The sequence below is a fragment of the Eschrichtius robustus genome, chromosome 2 (genome assembly GCF_028021215.1).
Source record: "Eschrichtius robustus isolate mEscRob2 chromosome 2, mEscRob2.pri, whole genome shotgun sequence".
Taxonomy (NCBI): Eukaryota; Metazoa; Chordata; class Mammalia; order Artiodactyla; family Eschrichtiidae; genus Eschrichtius; species Eschrichtius robustus.
In genome coordinates, this window is record NC_090825.1 from 143,753,073 (window position 1) to 143,776,358 (window position 23,286).

Here is a 23,286-nt window from a genome sequence, read left to right on the forward strand (position 1 = left end):
AAGGGCTATTCCAGTCCTGAGCAACTCCTCCCAACCAAGCAACTGGGGAAGGAGTGAATATCGGATCAGAGGGAGGGAGGGAGGGATGGAAGTTGCCTTTCCATGGAATAGGGTTCAAGAGTTACTTCCTAGAATAAGCAGGCATTGCAATTCAGGGAGCCTGGAATGGGTCCCTTTAACTGTTACCTTTCTCCCACCTCCCCTTTGTGTTGGAAACTGCCTCACGGAGAGCTTGGCAGGAATGGAGCAGACATGGGAATGCCTTCTGGAAGTTCTGTGGTGTCTGCTAAGTTCTCGGACTGGGGGGGAGAGGCCTGTATTCCTGACAGTCGCAGGACTGTACTTAAAATTACAACCACCACTACACGTGCTCTCTCTTCTCCCGCCTTGATTTTAATCCTTTCCACTTGTCACCATCTGACATACTCTATATATTTGTATTAATTTTTATTGGAGTATAGTTGCTTTACAATGTTGTGCTAGTTTCTGCTGTACAGCAAAGTGAATCAGCTCTACGTGTACATATATTCCCTCTTTTTTTGGCTTTCCTTCCCATTTAGGTCACCGCAGAGCACTGAGTAGAGTTCTCTGTGCTGTACAGTAGGTTCTCAATAGTTATCTCTTTTATACCTAGTAGCAATAGTGTGTGACATACACTATAGTTTAGACTTCAGTTTATTTTGACTCTCTCCATCTAGCTTGCACACATCATGATGGCAAGGATTTTCATCCATTTTGTTCCTAGCCGTGTCCCCAGAGCCTTGAACAGTGCCTGGCACATAGTAGGAACTCACTCAGTGAATAGACGTTGAAGAAGAAATGAGTCAGACGCAGCCTCCAGCCCCACATGAGTCAAGGCAGGACTGGTTCCACTGGGTCGCCGTGAGGTCCCATTACTGGAACTCATAACTCCTTGCCAGGATGTGCAGACTTATTTGCAAAGAAGAGACCTGAATCTGGAGATACTCACTCCACGGGTATCGGAAGCGGAATCTTCCTTGAAAGTTAAAGAAGACCTATTTTCTCCCTCTGGCCACTGAGAGTCTGGTCTCAACCCCAATCCGCTCTTCCCCAAAAGTAGAATCTCCAGTTCCTACTGTTTATCTCACAATGAAGCGCAGCAATCTATACGTTGTAGGTGTCCAGGTAATACAGTGGATTGGAATTAAATCGCTGCCTGGGGCTCCTAGAATACACTCCTCACATTGTCCCTACTTGGCAGCAAGAGTTGGGGACACTAAGCACCCTTTATCAATACACGTAGAATTATTTAATTTTCTTATTAATTGAGGTAAAATTAACATATAACATTATATTAGTTTCGGGTACAACAGAATGATTCAGTATTTGTATATATTGTGAAATGATCACCACAGTAAGTCTAGTTAACGTCTGTCACCATATAGTTACAAAAAGTCTTACTTGTGATGAGAACTTTCAGGTTCCGCTCGCTTAGCAACTTTCAGCTAGGTAATACAGTATTATTAACTATAGTTACCGTGCTGTATATTACATCCCCATGACTTATTTATTTTATAACTGAAAATCTGTACCTTTTAAAATTTATTTTATTGACGTATAGGTGATCTACAACATTGTGTTAATTTCTGCTGTACAACAAAGTGATTCAGTTTTACATACATATATATATATTCTTTTTTCCATTATGGTTTATCACAGGATATTGAATATAGTTTCCTGTGCTATACAGTAGGACCTTGTTGTTTATCCATCCTATATATAACAGTTTGCATCTGCTAATCCCAAACTCCCAATCCATCCCTCCCCCACCCAACCTTCCCCTTGGCAACCACAAGTATGCTCTCCAGGTCTACGAGTCTGTTTCTGTTTCATGGATAGGTCCATTTATGTCATATTTTAGATTCCACATATAAGTGATATCATGTGGTCTTTCTGCTTACCTCACTTAGTATGATAATCTCTAGTTCCATCCATGTTGCTGCAAATGGCATTATTTCCTTCTTTTTTTATGGCCGAGTAGTATTCCACTGTATATATGTACCATATCTTCTTTATCTATTTCTCTGTCTATGGACATTTAGCTTGCTTCTGTGTTTTGGCTATTGTAAATAGTGCTGCTTTGAACATAGGGGTGCATGTATAGTTTTGTCCAGCTATACGCCCAGGAGTGGGATTGCTGGATCATATGGTAACTCTATTTTTAGTTTTTTGAGGAACCTCCGTACTGTTTTCCATAGTGGCTGCACCAATTTACATTCCCACCGACAGTGTAGGAGGGTTCCCTTTTCTCCACACGCATTCAGCATTTATTGTTGGTAAATTTTTTGGTGATGGCCGTTCTGACTGGTGTGAGGTGGTACCTCATTGGAGTTTTGATTTGTATTTCTCTAGTAATAATTAGCAATGATGAGCATCTTTTTATGTACCTGTTGGCCATCTGTGTGCCTTCTTTGGGAAAAATGTCCATACAGATCCTCTGCTTATTTTATAATCAAATTATGTGCGTTTTTTGCTATTGAGTTGTATGAATCCTTTATATATTTTGGATATTCTTCCCTTATCAGATAGATAGATAGATAGGTGATTTGCAACTATTTTCTCTCATTCAGTATAGTGCCTTATTTTGTGGATGATTTTCTTTGCTGGGCAAAAGCTTTTTAGTTTGATATAATCCCACTTGTTGGTTTGTGCTTTTATTGCCTTTGCTTTTGTGTCAAATGCAAAACAAACAAACAAAACAAAAAAAATCACGAACACTAATGTCACAGAGCTTACCGCCTATATTTACTTCTAGGAGTTTTACGGTTTCAGGTCTTACAGTCAAGTTTTTCATCCCTTTGGGTTAATTATTTTGTGAGTGGCGTAAGATAGTGTTTCATTCTTTTCCGTGTGGCTGTCCAGTTTTCCCAACACCACGTTTTGAAGAGACTGTCCTTTCCCCCATTGTATAGTCTAGGCTCCTTTGTCATAAGTTAATTGACCATGTATGTGTGGGTTTATATCTGGGCTCTCGATTCTGTTCCATTGGTCTGTGTGGCTGTTTTTTATTCCAGTGCCACACCAGATGACATCAGGGAGCCTGATGCCTCTGGCTTTGTTCTTTCTTAAGGTTACTTTGGCTAGTTAGTTGGATATCTGTGGTTCCATACAAATTTTAGGAGTGTTTGTTTGTTCTATTTCTGTGAAGAATGCCATATAGGGAATTGCTTTGAGTAATATGGACAATTCTTCCAATCCATGAGCATGGCCTATCTTTTCATTTATTTGTGTATTCTTTGAGTTCTTTCATCAGTGTCTTATAACAGTGTACAGGCCTTTTGCCCCTTGGTTAACTTTATTCCTAGGTATTTTATTCTCTTTTTGATGCAATTATAAATGGTTTTTAGAAATTTCTCTTTCTGGTAGCTTATTAGTGTATAGAAACACAACAGATTTTATATATTGATTTTGTATCTTGCAGCTTTTACTGAATTAATTTATTTATTCCAACAGATTTTTGGGTGAAGTTTTTAGGAATTTTCTCTATGTAATATGTTGTCATATACAAATAATGACTGACAGTTTAACTTCTGCCTTTCTAATTTGGATGCCTTTTTTCCCTTGCCTAATTGCTCTGGCTAAGACTTCCAATACTATGTTGAATACAGTGGCATCCTTTGTCTTGTTCCTGATCTTAGAGGAAAAGCTGTCTGTCAGCTTTTTACCATTGCATATGATGTTTGTTAGCTGTGGGCTCTTAGTATGTTGAGGTATGTTCCCTCTATACCCACGTCGTTGAGAGTTTTTCTCGTAAATTTTGTCGAATTTTTTCTGCATCTATTCAGTTGATGATAATACGGTTTGTTCCTTCATTTTGTTAATGTGGTATTTCACATTGATTGATTGATTTGCCGATGTGAACCATCCTTGCATTCCCTAGAATAAATCCCACTTAATTATGGTGTATGAGCCTTTTAATGTACTGTTGAATTCGGTTTGCTAATATTTTGTTTGTTGAGGATTCTTGCATTTATGTTTAGAGAGAGAGAGAGAGACGTTGGCTTGTAATTTTCTTTTCTTGCAGTGTCCCTAGCTGGTTTTGGTATCAGGGTAATGCTGGCCTTGTAAGATGACTTTGGAGTGTTCCCTCCCCTTTATTTTTTGGAAGAGTTTGAAAAGAATTGGTATTAATTAATCCTTCTTCTTTGACTGTTTGTTTAGCAGAATTCAGCAGTGAAGCCGAGTGAGCCTGGATTTTGTTTTGTTTATTTGGTGGGAGGTTTTTGATTCCTGATTCAATCTCCTTACTAAGTAATTGGTCTGTTCAGATTTTATTTGTTCATTATTCAGTCCTCTTTAATTTGTGGAACACAAATTAAAGAAAGAGCATAAAGCTGAGCATAAAGTTGCTCTTCTCACTAACTAACTAACTTGGGAAAGCATAATTAAGTACCCCCTGCCTAAGGTGAAATGTATGTTTTCAGGTGTATCTATCAATCAGTGGGTAGTGTGGGTAGTAGAAAAAAGCATCACCGTTTCTCAGGGCAGGCTGGAGTTGTTTTGATGATTGATTGTGACGAGGAGCCCCAGCGTGCTTCACCACCTGGCCACCCCCCCTTCCCGTTTCTCTTTCTCTGGCACCATGAGTGAGTCTGTCCCTTGTGTGGTTCTGAGTGTTGGGGAAGCCTTCAGTCCCAGGAACTGTGTTTCTAACCAGTGTGTCTGTTCTCCAGCTATGACCACGAGGGCCGCCTAACCAATGTGACACGCCCCACAGGGGTGGTGACCAGCCTACACCGGGAAATGGAGAAATCCATCACCATTGACATTGAGAACTCCAACCGTGACGACGATGTCACTGTCATTACCAACCTGTCTTCTGTGGAGGCCTCCTACACAGTGGTACAAGGTAAGCCCCTCACCTACCACCACACCTCACCCCGAGACTCAGCCAAGGCCAGAGGCAGGTGTGAGTTACCAAGCCTGGGAGGACTTCCAGAGACCTCCCACCCCTCAGCTTGCTGTTTTAGTCCATAGCAAACTAACTCTACAAGAGGTCAGTCTTGTAGAAAAGGACTTAATCAGATGCAGGAGAATGTCATCGATACCAAACCAAATGGCTGGATATTTGGAAATGTCTACGTATTTATGTGAAAACCTTCATCCCTCTGTACTCTGCCCCCACCTCTCCATCACCAGCACTCCCTAACCAACCCAACACACACAGTTACCTTCTCAAAGGTGGTTTTAGTCTCTTGAGCCCACCTTTTTTTTGGTCCCATTCTGATTCTCCCTTTCTTCCAAGCGTTTGTGTGATGAGTGGGTTGTTTGTTACAGTCACAGAGCCCTTTAGCAGTCCCTTGCCAAGACCTCAAAGGTTTCTGACCACCTCGTGGTTACTCTTGCTGTTCGACATGACATACAGTCCAGGACAAGTGCACAGACTGGCAAGAAAAGGAATTGCGCAGGTAATGAAGAAAGATATAATGTCGGTGGGCTAGCCCACTGGCCGAGGATAAACGTGGCCTCTCGGTAGATAAATGGTGTCACTGCTGGACTATTTATCCCACGACAGAGCCTGTTTCCATGGCTCTATTTCTGCTCTGCCAGCTGATGTAGATTTTGTCCTTCTGCACAATGGCTGCGGTCGTGACCGGTGCACACTACCCCAAAAGCCAGCGCCTCAGAGGCCAGCCCAGCTGGACTCCTCTGCCCAAATAATCAGGAAGCAGCGTATCTATAAAAGGAGTCTCCAACTCACATTTCCTACCTGGAACTTTTCGATAAAGGAAAAGGTCAGAAGTCTGATTGACTAGCGTAGATTCCATTTGGGAAGACACACATGTTATCAGCACCCACTGGCTTGGTCTCCCTCGTGCTAGTTGAGTCTCTTCAGATTCCTCTGGAGTGGAGATGGCATCACAGTGGAGTCAGCAGCGAATGCATGAGGGGCAGGAAGGTTGCTTTTTCTCTTTGTTTTCTCAAAGAATCCTAGACTTGATTTGCAGTGGAGCTGACCTGTGGTAGACCATCAGCCTCTAGATGGTAGGCGAAAGGAGAAAAAAAAATTTTTTTAAGTAGTTTTCCTTTATTTTGTTCCATTTAAGCTAAAATATATATGTTAAAGATCAGGGATTTGATTGACACGAATTGTGTAGGCAAGAGGCGTCTTTAAGTGTACTATTCATAGTCTTCCGTGAGTAAAAGAAAAATATCACAGCATAGTTATTTCTGGAGTGCCACATATTAATAATGTTTTTCTTTCTGTGGATCAGTGGCATCTCTGCTACTCACCTTAACATTGCGTGTGTGCTAATTGAAGGCAGCCTTACACTGACAGCTGCAAAGTACCATGGAAACCTATAAAAATAGGGGTTCTGTTCTCTCGTGACTAACAGAGTGGATAATTAATTTATTTCCCTCTCCCCGCCCCCACTTACATTTCTCCAGATCAAGTGCGGAACAGCTACCAGCTCTGCAACAACGGTACCCTGCGGGTCATGTACGCCAACGGGATGGGCGTCAGCTTCCACAGCGAGCCCCACGTCTTAGCGGGCACCATCACCCCCACCATTGGGCGCTGCAACATCTCTCTGCCCATGGAGAATGGCCTGAACTCCATCGAGTGGCGCCTAAGAAAGGAACAGATTAAAGGCAAAGTTACCATCTTTGGCAGGAAGCTCCGGGTAAGTCGTTCCACCCAACTTGTCCCCACAAAGTGGTAGGGGACACCCCCCTTTTCTCCAGAGCTGAGGCCATCTCCCACTTCCCAAGCCTCCCTTGCGCCTTTCTGTCTTCCCTGGAAGAGACCTGTCTTCCCTGGAAGAGACACGTGAGCCACATCCCTCTGGGACTCAGACCTCGGGGAGGACGTTCTGCATTTCCTAGGACTAGAAAAGCTGGGGACTTACCTTACGCTATAAGCAGAGATCCCTCTGGTCTTCTTTTCACACTCGCTATCTTCTCTGTCAACTTCCACTGTTTGTTTGCCCAGCTCAACAAACGAATTGGTGCCCATGGCTACTGTGTGGTTTTGGTTTGCTAAATACTGAAAGTTTTATAACGTGCTGTTTACGCTCCAGGAGTGGACAGTCCGGTAGAATGTATAAACCTCAGGATAATCCGATGGGTTAAGTGAGTAGAGAGAGGAACATCCAGGGCCCGGTGAGATCACAGAGGAGGCGCTACTATCCAGCCTGCAGGCATCAGGGAAGGCTTCCTAAGAGGAAGTAACAAGCAAACTGCAGCAGGAAGTTTTAACCAACTCTAGCTTCCCCAGACTAGGTAACTTACCCACAAGTTACAGCTTTAAAAACCAATATATAACATTTATTGAGGACTTCTTTTATGACGAGAGGACTACGTTAAATGCTTTACTTGTATTATCTTACTTTCAAGAGCCCTGTGGGAGTAGGTGTTATTATCTCCCTTTTTCAGATGAGGAAACAGAGGCTCTGGGACACTAAATAACCGGTCCAAGGGTACAGCGGCTAGCAAACAAACAGCAAAGCCAGGACTCAGCCCCAGTTCTGTCTGTCTGTCTCACTTGCCAGGATTCTTAACCAGCAGGCCTCACAGCTAGCTTCCTGATTAGAGCAACAGTCATCCAGATAATCTGGTTCCTGCGGTGTTCACTTACGTGGCATCAGAGGGACTGGTTCTTACCATCAGGCTCTCCCTCGCACTGGGGAGAAGCCTCGGGATCTCGGTCTTCGTCAAAAAGTCAGCACCTGTTTATTGAACACCTAACTAGGAGCCAGGCACTGTGCTATGCGCTGGAGCTACGTGGCACAACAGGGGCCGCAGATAAGACGTCAGCTAACAAACAGATAAGATCATTGCAGATTGAGCTACTCACCAGGAAGACGGTAAACAATGCAATGTTTAACACATACTTGGCTTTGGAATTCCTGAGATTAGAAGGCTCACCCTCAACAAAACCTGGGTCATAACTTCTGCCGTGTTATTGGGTTGAAATCCAGCCAGCCCAAGTGACCTCCCTGCAGAGCCAGGCCACTCCATGTTAAGATTCCACCCTCGCCTTTGTCTAGTTGGAGTTTAATTCTCCACATTAGGTTATCAGCAGTCTCCCATGTTTTTCTTCCTCTGCTGGTATCTGCAGAGTTGCAAGCTGCAGTATCTTCCTAAAGACAAAAATGAACTGAGATTAGTAGCTAAATCCTTAATGACTGGATTTCAGGGCTGTATAATTGATTTTTGATACACTGCACCATAGAAGTTGATTGATTAGAAATAGTAATCGTGCCTTTTCTCTGATAAATCAGTGATGCATTTTGACTAAAAGTTTTCAAAATAAAGATAAATGCAGCCCTAAACTAAAATGGCTATAATCCCAACTCTGAATATTAAAAATCGTAATAATGGTACTCATGGTAATTAGCAGAAGTTAGTTAGGCGCGCAAGTCTCGTAACTGAATTTCTGCCAGGGTTAGATTTGCTGGCATCATGTTTATGCAAATCGAAACACAGCTTTATCTATCAACACCTCAACATTTAATTGTCTGGTGTTAGTTCCTGTAACAATAATCACATATCCATTTAGCTCTCTTAAATGAAAATCACTATGAGATTATAACAGGTTGAGTGGACTGAAAATGTAATTTGAAAATGAGGGAGAAAGCCTGGAATTTATTTGCATCTCATTTATTTTAATGCAATTCATAAATCGTTTAGTGAATGAAATAAAAGCAACTCCTGGAAATTGCCAGGGAGCAGGTGGGAGAAGGTAGAGAGGGAAAGTAGAGTGTCACATGTGAGTCGTGTGACGTGCGCTATCCCAGAGGCCAGGGTTTCAAGGGAAGGGGTACGTCATTGTATCAGTCAGGAGAGGATGGGGTGTGATCGGTTAACAAATGTGAACAAATAAGCCCTGAAATCAGGGCTTAATGAGCAGAGCTAGACATGGCAGGCATCACTGCCATCCTCCCTGGTGAGAGCACAGTGGGGTGACTTCAACTTAACTGCAAGGAAGCCCAGGAAATGGTGTCTTTCTGCATGCCTAAGAAGACAATGAAAGGAGGTTTGGCGACCACGTAGCAGGGTCCCTGCCATCCCGATCAGGGCTGAGGGCTGCTTCACAGAAGACTTGGAATCAGCTCTACAGAGCAGTAGGAATTAGCCAGGCAAAGATATCAGCAAGGGGTGATCAGACAGAGTGTCGCCTGTAAAAAGGCAGAGAGGTCCAAAAGAAAAGGAAGGTCATTTCAGAAAACTAACTCAGTGTGGCCAGAGAGTTGGTCAGGGTTAGGGTGGGAAGGGCATATTTTGCTAGGCTGGCATTTATCCTGAGGACAGTGGCGGGGCTGTTCCAGGGTTTGGTTAGCAGAGCGACGTGTTGGGGTTTGTCGCGTTAGAAAGACCTCTCAGGCTTCCTCGGGTGCAGAGGAAGATAGATCAGACGGGGACAGGATAGGAGGAGAGGGGTAATCCAAACAAGAAACGAAATCATTAGCAGAGAAGACAGCGGGACATCTGAGAGCTACTTAGCACACACAATTAACAGGATTTGGCAGCTAGCAGGGTTGCTGTGTCATGCTCACCTTTTAAGGGGCCCCCTTCCATGATGATGTAGACTGGGAAGCCGAGAAGCCCTTCAGGGGCTGGCCTGCCAGGCTCTGTGGAGGAAAGAGGCAGGGAACTGAACCCCAAGACAGAGATGTGAGATTCTGACAGCCCCAGTGCTGCCACTTGCAAGGGGGAAGAAACTGAATGAACTTGCAGGTGCAACCACTGAACCAGCACCATGTAATTCTTGCTCCCCACTCCCCGTGGATAACAAGGGATTTGGAGAGCATCTCTGGTGTGGTAACTGAGGGTCTCGTGCATTGAAGCAACTCGCCTGACCTTTCCCAGGGACTGGCAAGCTCCTGGCAGTCTGGCCAGTTGAGTGACGTGAGGGCTTAAGGCTCTGAGCATCCCTGGAGTTTACCGAAAATCTCGGTGAAGATATTACCATAGAACGGTACCCAGTGAAACTAGGTACCCCTTCTTCCAGCATTCCAGCCAAGGGCACCTCTCAGGTGAGGAACGCGTCAGCAGCTCTTACATAAAGGCTGGTGAAATGTAAAATGGTGGAGAAATGTAAAATGGTGGATGGATGGACCGTGGCCACCCGCTTCCACCAAAATCTTTATGGCTTTGTTGCTCTGGCAAAATCTCGAGTGGCTGTCCGTGCCCAGACTCAAAGTAGGGAAGGTCTTCATTATGCCTCCCAAGGATTTCTCCAGCAACCTCACTTGAAAGAGTCCCCCTCCCTCAGGCCCTCACCACCCACCACTCTTTCCTGTTTCCTCTGGCCCTCAAAAAACTCACAAAGCTGTTCCATCAGGGTACCTGTAAGCTCCATGAGCACGAGGCCCATCTCACCGCTGTATCCCTGGTGACAAGTGCCATGGGATGGGCATTCAGACAGTGGGTGACAAAGGAAGGTATGATGACCATGCCCCCTTCTAAGGCGCCTCCTTGGAACATGCTTAGTGCATAAATGCCTCCGTATCTGTCAGGGATCCTTCCACTGCAAGAGACAGGAAGTGCACTCAAATTAGCTCAATTAAAAAGGGCATGCGTTGTCTTGCCTCACGGGCCCCTACCAGAGAGGAGCTAGCCTTAGCGACTTCACCAGCTCAAATGATATCATCAGGTTGACATCCTTCTCTCGGCCCCCTTCCATCTCTTAGCAATGTTTCCCTTGACACTTTTAGCCTAATTTACCCCTACATTCGACTGGTGACCTCTTCACCCTGGGAGTCAGGCAGACTTGGCTAAAGATGACTCTGACTCCAGGCTGATATACCAGTTCAGCTTAGTGACCCAGGGGGAAGAGGAAGCAATCTCTTACAGAATTAAAATCTAAAATCCCTTGGAAGAACTCTGAATGGCCTGGCACAGATGGAATGGCAGTCACACCCCTGGGCCAATCACTGGTCAGGCAGGTGGGGGTCTGTGATTGGCTGGGTCACACGTGAACACGTGTCTCTTGTGACGGACATCTCAGTAAAAACTCCTAGATGGGGAAAACTTAGAGGAAGGGGGTGCTACACCCAAAGAAGGAAGAGATGGTTAAATCACACTCATACACCCCCAGGTATATTCTTCATCCTCCCTCCCTCCAAAGCCTAATCATAAAGCAAACTTCTGGTCCTGAGGACCTCTTAATGCATTAATGCTCCTCCCCTCCAGCAAGACTTTTTTCTAGACTTTTGGAAGAGAGAACTGAAACCACCTCCTCCTGTTAAGATTTAAAACTTCTGCTCTTTCCTAAGATGGGTTTAGTGCATGATTCTCTCTGATAAGGAAGGCATATAACCACCCTCTAGGATATTTCCTCCTGATTATGATTTACATAGAGATTGCAAAAGCAAGAAACAGCTACATGTGTAGGTAGCAGAACAAAAGGAAAATTGCTTCCCAGATAATCTTCCATCATGATATTGGTATTAGTGTTATTAGTATTCCAGGAAGTGGGAGTTAGTAATTTTGTTTTGGTTTCTGTATGATTAATATGACATTGCAATTACACGTTGGCTTGTGTTACTTTTACTTTTGTGGCAAATGACAGTGACGCAGGAACAAGGTGGGAGGCGGGTGTGCATGTGTGCCTGTGAACACACGCACGTGAACTCAGTTCTGCACGGAACCCACTCAGGTAGGTCTGTTAACATATGCAGTCATCACAAGAGCCTGAATTTTATCAGCCCTTCCTGCCACAGTGCATTCATTCTACACCAACCGACGTTTTATTTTTTCAAACACCTATTCCGTTCCTGGCACTGTACGAGGCACTGAGTGTATGTTAGTGGACAGACAAGACACTGAATTCTGAGCAGTGCTCGTGCAGGCAGAAGTTGCTATAAATGTAATATTAGCTTAAATAATATATAATTGGAAGGGTAAGCCTCTGCAAAATATATTCAACAAGGTATCCCCCAAGCAAACATTACTTTCGGATGACTTGCTTGGTGTTTTGATTGGTGCGATGGAAAAGTGGAAAGACCCTCATGGAGCTTTATGCCGTAGCAAGGGGAAACAGATAATAATCAAATAAGTTACAGGGCTTCCCTGGTGGCGCAGTGGTTGAGAATCTGCCTGCCAATGCAGGGGACACGGGTTCGAGCCCTGGTCTGGGAAGATCCCACATGCCGCGGAGCAACTGGGCCCGTGAGCCACAATTACTGAGCCTGCGCGTCTGGAGCCTGTGCTCCGCAAGGAGAGAGGCCACGATAGTGAGAGGCCCGCGCACCGCGATGAAGAGTGGCCCCCGCTTGCCACAACTAGAGAAAGCCCTCGCACAGAAACGAAGACCCAACACAGCCATAAATAAAATAAATAAATTAATTTTAAAAAAATAAGTTACAAATAGTGTAAAGAAATGGTGATGGGTGCTCTGGAAAGAAAAAAAAAAATGGTTGAGATAACAGGGAATGTCTGATTTAGGTTAAGGCCACTCTAGGAAGGTGACATTTGGGCTGAGAACTGAATGAAGAGTAGGAAACTTTCAGGAATGGAATGGCAAGAAAGCCTTCTGTGCTAAGATACCAGCACGCGCAAAGGCCCTGAGGCAGAACGTGAGCCAGTGTAGCTGGAGCAGACTAGCTGGGGGGGTGGTGAGGTCAATGGATTGGGGCCTGACTGGTGCTGCTAAGGATCTTAGAAACAGACGTCCTCCCCAGATGTACCCACTGTTGAACACAAAGGAGCATTCATCTGCAGGCTGGACTGCCTTCCCTGCTTCTGAGAGGCTAGGAGACACGCAACATACTTGACTTCTACAAGTTCAGGTTGCAGGATGACAAGTCCAAGTCCGTTCAGGTCGTCTGGGCTGAGGCTCCATATCAGACACCCCTCCTCTCTGCCACATCCCTGCCCATGGACCACCTGCCCCGACTAGAACACTCCCACAGCATCGGAAGTGAGGTTCTCTGCCTGGGCAGGGCCCTTGCTTACCACCCGAGCTTTCACCTGCTGACCGCCCCCTCTGGAATATTCTCCCTGACTCATCTCCTGCCCTCACCTGTGAAGTCTCATACTTTGGGCCCCAGTGAGGCAGCAATTCCTCTGGGAAACTGGCCTCGTCCGTCCAGTTCTGGCTCCGTGTCCCTCCTCCGTTCCCGTAGTGCCTTCCTCTGTTTACTCATCACCACACGAATGTTTTTCATTGTTGGTTCATGTGTCTTTATCCTGCTCTGACCTGTAAGGTCATGAGGTCAGGGGCCCTAACTGTCCTGCTCTAGTTTAAATATTGATCACATTAACAAGCACAGAGTAGGTGCTCAGTCAATGCTGAATGAGCGGATGTGATTTTAAGTTGACATCATGAAAATCCTCTCCCTCCAACCTCTGTCTATTAATTCCAGGTCTCGGGGATTCCTCCCAGAATGACTCCAATTGCTCTTTAGAATGAAGGAAGCCTTTCAGATACTTGGAAGTCACAAATGTCCTGCTCACATTTTCTCATCTCAGTTTTTCATGTTAGAGCTTAGATCATCAGAGCTGCCAGCGTGCTTATACTCGGTCTGATTCAACCCTCTTACTCACAAATGTTTGAGCACCAAGCACGTTCCAAAATAATAGAGACACTAAGAAAAATAAGATAAAGTCTCTACCCACTAGGAGCTCACAGGCTCATGACAGATAAGGAAACTGAGGCATGACCAGTGAAAGTTCTGCTTTGTAATGACAAAACTGATGAGTGTTAAAACTGTAACTCAAATTCAGGTCTCTCCACCTTTCTACCTCATCGCCATCCAAAACAGCATATCATCCAAAAATCATGTTTGCTTTTTGGGGAATACATTATTTCATGTGTTTGCAGAGGCTTACCCTTCTAATTATGCATTATTTAAGCTAATATTAAATTTATAGCAAGTTGTTATGTCTGCTCCAGCCCTGATCCCATCATAGCATGGAGTCTTGTCTGGGAGCTGCTTTTTAAATCCCAGAGGTCTGACCCAGAAAGGAAATGAAGATGTCATCTAGGCCAGGCTTTTCCTCTGGGTGGGTGAATAACTAAACTCTCCAAGCGGGGAGTTCTGCTTTTCAGCATTGCCAGACATGGAGACTCTCTTGCCCTCCCTCACTAATCTTTTCTGGGTTTCCCAGACGCGAAGTGGGATGGGCAAGGGATTCTGCTGTAAGTCTAACTGAGGTCTCTCCTGCTGTGCTACAGTGCCATTTCCAGGAGGGGATCCAGCCCAGTGTTAACTTCCTCTTTCCAGTTTCTCGATTCGCCAGCTCCCGACATTGCCCCTCAAGCTAAGTTAGAGTCACCAGTTATAGGCCCAGCAGGGCCATTTTAATGACAGCGTTTCCTTTTCTCAGGGTTTTTTTTTTACAAGGCCCCTTGTGACAGGCATGTGCCTGGAGAGATCAAAACATTCTGGAGGGAGATTCCACATCGGGAAACTACTTCCCAAAGTCTGCCCTCTGCAAAAATAAAAACCATGCTAAATAGCTGAGTTTTATTAACTGGGGAAGCCAGGCTGAGGAAAATGCCCAATAATTAAAAATAATGGCTTCCTTACAAACACAAAATTGTATTAATTTAAAAACTGGTTTCTCTATCACCGAATACCTACTGAGCTGGCTGGGAAGGGAATTGTGCTGATCCTGGCAGTGAAAATAATTCAGAATAACTTTTATGTTCTCCAGGAAGCCTGAAGGTTAATTTAAATATTTTTAGGTGGGATTCGGAATAAGAGAACAGTGTGGCTAAATGAAAGCTCCTGCACACTCTGAAGTCGGGGGCAGGTGCCTATGAAGAGATGAGCATGCCTGTCAGACCCTCCAAGATCTCGAACCCTGTAGCCCAGGCACCTCCCCTTTAATAAAGGGACCCTCACAATTAAAGATATTTGACTAGATTATACGGCTGGCCTGAACTCCTTGACTCAGCTTCCAGTGAATTTATTATATTTAAGTATTAGAAGGATCAGGCATTTTTATAGAAATTACGTATTTCAAAAGTTAACTCGGCGACATCACCAAGATGGGAACATAGGTCATCCCTGACTTTGCCCTCACGAGCACAGCAGCTAACAAGGATTCATGGACGGGAAACCACCAAGAGCATCCTAGAACACAGGGTGAGGCTGAGCCACCCCCCAGCACCCACCCCCCCCCGCCCCACGCCTTGCACCACAGAGATCAAGACATGGGTATCAGAAGGGTAACAGGAGCAGCTGCATGCTGACTGCATTGCCCCTCCCCCAGGCCAACACAGCTCCACTAGTGGGAAGAGAGAGCTCGTGGGCGACATCTGGGACCCCCCAGCATTGTGAGCTGCTTTGTGAGAGCGGCTACTCCTGTATCACCCCACAGGGACTGCAGGAGAATCTGCGGGGCTCAACCACTGGGAAGCTGATCCTGATGGAGAAAGGGGGAGGGGCTTGCAACAACCAGCACTCAGATCTCGGTAGACTGAGTCCCTCCCTGCAGCGCCCAGGTAGTAATCCCAACCAGCAGCTTTGCTCAGCTGCAGAACCAAGTCAGCCTGAGCAGGGAACTTGGCAGGGTGCAAGCCAGCTCCTCAAACGAGGAGTTTTGCCAGCTCCGGAGGCTGATCTGCCCACTTCCCCCTCCAAGGCATGGTAACCCAGTAATGCTCAAGCCAGGAGGCGGGCAGGCAGAACTGACTGCCCCAGAGCAAAGTCAGTACCAGGCATGGAGGGTTCCCCTGATATGCCCAGACAGGGGGAGTTCATTCACAGCCCCACTGCTGCTAAGTGTAGCTCTCAGCCCCTTCCAACCAGAAAGCCTGTTCAGAAAATTTGGGAGATGCCTGAAACGGACCCTCCTGCCCCACCCAGGCGTGGGAGCGGATCATAGGCCTACCAGCTGCTGAGTGTGTCTCCCCACCCTGACTGGCCAGGGGGACTGGTGGGAACACGTAGAGGCTGTATAGCACAGCAAGCTCGAACAGAGAGGTGGGCAGGCAGAGCTGATAGCCTGCAGAGCAAAGCCAGTGGCCCTATTTGGCCAGGGAACTTGGGGCAAGGGTTGGTTTGAATCAAGATCACAAACAGATGATAGCCTTACAAACCTTGGAGCTAGTCTTTCCACTGCGCCCAAGCAGGGAAACTAATTTGTAGCCCCACTCACTGCTGACTATAGGCTTCAGCCCACCTGACCAAGGAACCTAACCACAGCACATGGGAAGCTATGTAGCCCATCCATCTGCCCTGCTTACAGTGGCACTTGAACAGAGAGCACAGTCCATGGCTTTTCCCATCTGCAGAGCAAAACCTGTAGCCCCCGTCTGGAGAGGGAATTCAGTATACACTCTTCCCAAATTCAAGTCCTGAAACAAGCCATGTAGACCCTGGATTCCATTCTGCTGCCCCACTAGGGCAGGGCAGATACCTACTGCTAAGTACAGTACCCAGGCTCAATGGTCTAGTAAGCCTGACCAGAGAACCCAGGCAACTGCAGAGCCCATCCTACGGCCTCACTTAGGCAGGGAACCAAGACAAGAGTCCTATCCAACTGTTCTCAGTCAGCAGCACACCCCCCCACCCCTGCCCTCAGAGCTCAGGCAGTTGCCTCATCCAAAAATAGACCCTGATAGCAAGCCCCACCTGCTCAAGGTCATTATCAGCAGACAGTTGCAGAAACTAAAACTGAGCTAACTGGTGAAGAATTCTCTCTACCAAAGCAAACCTACAAAGTCTAGAAGAGAGACCACTTACTCAAATGCACGGATACCAACGTAAGGAATGAAAGCTCATGAAAAATCAGGGAAATATGACACCACCAAAGGAAACTAAGAGAACTTCAGTAACTGACCCTACTTAAATGAGTATCTATGAACTGTCAGCCAAAGAATTCAAAATAGTCCTCTTAAAGAACTTTAGTGAACTGCAAGAACACACAGACAAATGAAATTAGGAAAACAATTCATGAACATGACAAGAAGTTGAACAAAAATAAAAACCATGAAAAAAATTCTAGAGCTGAAAAATACAATAACTAAACTGAAGAATTCAATAAAGAGCTTCAAAAGCAGACTCAATACAGAAGAAAAAAAAGTCAGCAACCTGGAAGACAGGGCAGTTGAAATTATCCTGTCAGAGGAGCAAAAAAGAAAAAAAAAAAAGAAAAGAAAAGAAAAACAGCAATGAAAGCCTTTGCACTTATGAGACACAAGCCCCCCACCCCTGCAAAAAAAAAAAAAAAAAAGAATATTTGCATTATGAGAATTCCAGAAGAGAAAGAGAAAGGAACAGAAAGTATACTTAAAGCAATAATGGCTGAAATCTTCCCAAGCCAAAAAAAAGAGAAATGGACATCCAGATCAAGGAGGCCCAAACGACCCCAAATAGGTTGAACCCAAATAGGACTACACTGAGACCCATGGCAGTTAACATTGTCAAAAGTCAAAGATAAAGAAAGTTGAGAGCAGCAGGACAAAAGACAGACATTACATACAAGGGAATCTCCATGAGACTATCAGCAGGTTTCTCAACAGAAACTTTTCAGGCCACAAGGGAATGGGATGATATATTCAAAATATTGCAAGGGAAAAAAACCCCTGTAAACCAAGAATTCTATACCCAACAAAGGTGTCCTCATAAATGAAGGAAGGAAAAGACTCATGAGCAAACAAGAGCAAGGGAGTTCACCACCATTAGACCTGCCTTACCAAAATGGTAAGGGAGTTCTCTGAGTGGAAGTAAAAGGTCACTAACATCATAAAAACAGAAGAAAGTAGCATAAAACTCACTTTTAGTGGTAAACATATAGTCAAAATTAGATTACGTAATATGGTAAGAGTAGTGTGAATTCACTTACAACTCTAGTTATAAGTTTAAAAAATAATAATCATAACTACTATAATCTGTTAGTAGTTACATAGTGTTAAAAATATGTAAACTGTAACATCAATACCTAAAATGTGAGAAGTAAAAGTGTAAATTTCAGGAATTATATTAAAGCTAAGTTGTTATCAGTTTAAAATAGAATGTTATCATTTTAAGATACTTTACGTAAGCCTCATGGTAAACACAAAGGGAAAAACCTGTAGTAATTACACGGAAAAACATGATAAAGAAGTCAGAGAACACTGGTACCAAAAGACATCAAAACACACACACACAAAAAGACAGCAAGGGGAATTCCCTGGCAGTCCAGTGGTTAGGACTCCACGCTTCCACTTCAGGGAGCCCAGGTTTGATCCCTGGTCAGGGAACTAAGATCCCACAAGCTGCACAGTGCAGCCAAAAATAAATAAATAAATAAAAAAGGACAACAGGATATGAAAAGGGGAACAATGCATCTACAAGAAAGCCAGAAAATGATGAACAAAATGGCAACAGTAAGTCCTTACTTATGAATAATTACTTCAAATGCAAACATTAAATTCTCTAATTAAAAGACACAGAATGGCTGAATTGATTTTAAAAAAAAATCCAACAATATGCTGCCTTATATGATACTTACTTTAGCCTTAAAGACATGTATAGACTGAGAGTGAAAGGATGGAAAAGATATTTCAAACAGATAATAATCCCCAAAAAAGCAAGAGTAGCTATACTTGTATGAAACAAAAGAGACTTTAAACTAAAAATGGTAAAAAGAAACAGAAAAGCTCATCATATACTGATAAAGAGGTCAATCCATTAAGATATAACAATTATAAATATTCATACGCTCAACACTGAAGCATCTAAATATATAAAACAAAAACAGAGCTAAAAGGAGAAATAAACAGCAGCACAAAAATAGTTGGGAACTTTAATATCCCACTTTCAACAATGGATAGATCCCTCAGACACAGAATCAATAAGGAAACAGCAGATTTGAGCAATGCTATAGACAAAATAGACCTAACAGACATATACAGAACATGCTATCTGACAACAGCAGAAAACACATTCTTCAAGTGCCCATGGAACAATTTCTAAGATAAACTATATGTTGGGCCACCAAACAAGTTTTAGCAGATTAAAGAAGATTGAAATCATAGCAAGTTTCTCCTCTGACCACAGTGGTATAAAACTAGAAATCAGTAACAGGAGGAAAACTACAAAATTTACAAATACATGGAAATTTTAAAACACTCTCCTGAGCAACCAATGGATCAAAAACAAACTAAAGCGGAAATTTTAAAAGTATTTTGAGACAAATGAAAATGGAAATACAACATACCAAACCTTATGGGATGCAGCAAAAGCAGTTCTAAGAGGGAAGTTCACAGCAACAAACACCTGCACTAAGAGGCAAGAAAGATTCCAAAGAAACAACCTAACTCTATGCCTTAAGGAACTAGAAAAAAGGAGAACAAACTGAGCCCAAGGTTACCAGAAGGAAGGAAATAAAAGAGCAGAAATAAAAAAGAGAAGAAAACAATAGATGATATAAAACAAACTCACAGTTGGTTCTTTGAAAAGATCAACAAAACTGACAAACCCTTAGGTACGCCAACCAAGGCAAAAAGAGAAGGGACGCAATCGACAAAATTATAAATGAAGGGCTTCCCTGGTGGCGCAGTGGTTAAGAATCTGCCTGCCAGTGCAGGAGATACGGGCCCTGGTTCAGGAAGATCCCACATGCTGCAGAGCAATTAAGCCCGTGTGCCACAACTACTGAGCCCACGTGCCACAACTAATGAAGCCCGCATGCCTAGAGTCCATGCTCCGCAACAAGAGAAGCCACCTCAATGAGAAGCCCGCGCACCGCACCGAAGAGTAGCTCCTGCTCGCTGCAACTAGAGAAAGCCCTCGTGCAGCAACAGACACCCAACAGAGCCAAAAATAAAATAAAATAAATTTATTTTTAAAAAATTATAAATGAAGAAGGACACATTACAATTTATACTACAGAAATACAAAGGATCATAGGAGGCTCCTCTGAACAACTATACACCAACAAACTGAATAACCTAGAAGAAATGGAAAATTCTTAGAAACGTACAAGCTACCAAGACTGCATCAGGAAGAAGTAGAAAATTTGAACAGACCAATTACTAATAAGGAGACAATCAGTAACCAGAAATTGCCCAATGAAGATAAGCTCAGGATCAGATGACTTCACTGGTGAATTTTCCCAAACATTTTAAGAAGAATTAATACCAATCATTCTCAAACGCTTTCAAAAAAATAGAGAGGAGGGAACACTCCCCCAAGCTTATTTTACAAGGCCAGCATTATCCCGATACCAAAACCAGAAAAGAAAACTACAGACCAATATCCCTAATGACTATAGATGCAAAAATTCCCAATAAAATACTAGCAAACCAAATTCAGCAGCACATTAAAAGGATCATTCACCATGACCAAGTGGGATTTACCCCTAGGATGCAAGGATGTTTGAACATATGCAAAATAGTGTGATACACCACATTAATAAAAGAAAAAATCATATGATTATGTCAATATATGCAGAAAAAAAGCATTTGACAGAATTCAACACCTGTCTGTGATAAAAACGCTGAACAAATTAGGTATAGATAGAACATACCTCAACATAATAAAAGCCATATATAACAAGCCCATAGCTACATCATACTGAACAGTAAAAGGTTGAAAGCTTTTCTCCTAAGATCAGGATCAAGACAAGGGTGCCCACTCTCACCACTCCTATTCAACATAGTATTGAAAGTTCTAGCCAGAGCAGTCAGGCGAGAAAAATAAATAAAAGGTATCTGAATTGGAAAGGAAGAAGTAAAATTATCTCTATTTGCAGATGACATGATTTCATACATAGAAAATCCTAAATACTCTGCCAGAACACTGTTGGATATAATCAACAAATTTGGCAAGAGTGTAGGATACAAAATTAACGTACAGAACTCAGTAGTGTTTCTATACACTCACAATGAATTATCTAAAAAAGAAATGAAGAAAATGATGCTATTTGCAATAGCCTCATAAACAATAAAATACTTAGGACCAAATTTACTAAAGAGGTGAAAGATTTCTACTTTGAAAAATACAAGACACTGATAAAAGAAATCAAAGAAGACACAAATAAATGGAAAGGTGTCCCAATTTCATTGAATGGAAGAATTAAGATTGTTAAAATGTCAAAACTACCAAAAGCCATCTCTAGATTCAATGCAATCCCTATTACGATTCCAATGGCATTTTTTACAAAAGTAGAAAAAAAAATTCTAAAATTTATATGGAACCACAACAGACCCCAATGACCAAAGAAATCCTAAGAAGGAAGAACAAAGCAGAAGGTATCACACTTCCTGGTTTCAAGCTAAACTGCTAAGCTACAGTCATCAAAACAGTATGGTACTGGCATAAAAACAGACAGATAGACCAATGGAATAGAACTGAGAGCCCAGAAATAAATTCAAGCTTGTATGGTCAACTGTATTTGACAAGGGAGCCAAGAATACTCAATGGAGAAAAGACAGTCTCTTCAGTAAATGGTGCTGTGAAAATTGGATATTCACATGTAAAATAATGGACCTAGACCCCTGTCTTAGACCTCTCACAGATATTAACTTGAAATTGATTAAAGACTTAAATGTAAGACCTGAAATGATCAAACTCCTAGAGGAAAAAATAGGAATGAAGCTCCTTGATATGGGTCTTGGTAATGATTTTCTTGGACATGACACCTAAAGCACAATCAACAAAATCAAAAATAAACAAGGGAGAAGACATCAACTATAAAGCTCTGCACAGCAAAAGAAACAATCAACAAAGTGAAATGACAGTTACAAAATGGGAAAAAAATATTTGTGAACCATATATCTGATAAAGGGTTAACATCTAAAATTTATTTTAAAAACCTCATACAATCCAATGGCAAAAAAAAAAAAAAATTAAAAATTGGATTGGGCAAAGGACCTGAATACAAATTTTTCCAAAGAAGATATACAGATGGCCAACAGGTACATGAAAAGATGCTCAACATCACTAATAACTAGGGAAATGCAAATCAAAAACACAATGAGATATCACCTCATCACCACCCCCACCCCCCATTAGAATGACCATCCTAAAAAGACAAGAGTTAATAAATGTGGTGAGGATGTGGAGAAAAGGGAACTCTTGTGCACTATTCGTGGGGTTGTAAATTGGTGCAGCCACTATGGAAAACAGTATGAAGGGTCCTCAAAAAATTAAAAATATAATAGAACTACTATATGATCCAGCAATTCTACTTTTGGGAATATGTCTGAAGGAAAAAAACAATGTATATCTGTTTCCCCATGTTCATAGCAGCTATTTATAATAGCTAAAATATGGAAATATCCTAAGTGTCCATTGACAGTGAATGGATAAAGAAGTTGTGGTATATATATACAATGGAATGTTATTCAGTCATTAAAAAAATGAGGAAATTCTGCCATATGCAACAACATGGATGAACCTTGAGGGCATTGTGCTAAGTGAAATAAGTCAGACAGAGAAAGACCAATACTGTATGATCTCACTTACAGGTGTAATCTATAAAACAAACCAAAAAAATCCCAAAACTTATAGTAAAAGAGATCAGATTTGTGGTTACCAGAGGCAGAGGTGGGGGAGGTAGAACTGGAGGAAGGTGATCAAAATGCACAAACTTCCAGTTATAAGATAAATAAGTGCTAGGTATGTAATGTACAACATGATGACCATGGTTAACCCTGCCGTATGATATGTGTGAAAGTTGTTAAAGAAAAGTATTACGTAATGACAAAGGGGTAAATCCAATAAGAGGATATAATATTTGTAAGTATTTATGCACCCAACATAGGAGCACCTAAATATATAAAGCAAATATTAACAGATCTCAAGGGAGAAATAGACAGGAATACAACAATAGTAGGAGACTTAATACCCCACTTACATCAATGGATAGATTATCCAGACAGAAAATCAATAAGGAAACATTGGCCTTAAATGACATATAAGACCAGATAAATTTAACAGATATAAATAGAATGTTCCATCCAAAAACAACAGAATACACATCTCCTCAAGTGCACTTGGAACTTTCCCCAGGATAGATCATATATGAGGCCACAATACAATTCTTAAAAAATGTACAAGGTTGAAATCATATCAAGCATCTTTTCTGACCACAATGGTTTGAAACTAGAAATAGAACTCAATTAGAAGAAGAAAACTAGAAAATTCACAAGTATATGGAGATTAAGCAACATGCTATATAGATCAATGAGTGAAACAAATCAAAAGAGAAATAAAAAAATACCTTGAGGGCTTCCCTGGTGGCGCAGTGGTTGAGAATCTGCCTGCCAATGCAGGGGACACGGGTTCGAGCCCTGGTCTGGGAGGATCCCACATGCCACGGAGCAACTAAGCCCGTGAGTCACAGCTACTGAGCCTGCACGTCTGGAGCCCGTGCTCC

General features: G+C 42.8%; 1 protein-coding gene and 2 long non-coding RNA genes across 7 annotated transcripts in view; 1 reads left to right on the forward strand and 2 right to left on the reverse strand.

Moving 5' to 3' along the window:
* Positions 1 to 23,286, forward strand: part of TENM2 (teneurin transmembrane protein 2) — a 998,704-nt gene that overhangs the window by 936,876 nt on the left and 38,542 nt on the right. For all 5 annotated transcript variants that reach the window (XM_068536332.1, XM_068536333.1, XM_068536336.1 and 2 more), the window contains 2 exons: positions 4,695 to 4,870; positions 6,412 to 6,647. In XM_068536332.1, the coding sequence (XP_068392433.1) occupies positions 4,695 to 4,870; positions 6,412 to 6,647 (412 nt within the window). The remainder of the gene's footprint in view (positions 1 to 4,694; positions 4,871 to 6,411; positions 6,648 to 23,286) is intronic.
* LOC137759742 (uncharacterized) lies at positions 4,893 to 9,589 on the reverse strand. The gene is made up of 5 exons (XR_011073138.1): positions 9,522 to 9,589; positions 7,891 to 8,105; positions 6,873 to 7,180; positions 6,402 to 6,593; positions 4,893 to 5,999 (listed from the first exon to the last, which is right to left on the reverse strand). It is a non-coding gene; the product is annotated as an uncharacterized lncRNA (long non-coding RNA).
* LOC137759743 (uncharacterized) overlaps positions 10,315 to 23,286 on the reverse strand; it is a 64,339-nt gene continuing 51,367 nt past the window's right edge. The window contains exon 4 of the long non-coding RNA XR_011073139.1: positions 10,315 to 10,495. This is a non-coding gene — a long non-coding RNA (uncharacterized lncRNA). The remainder of the gene's footprint in view (positions 10,496 to 23,286) is intronic.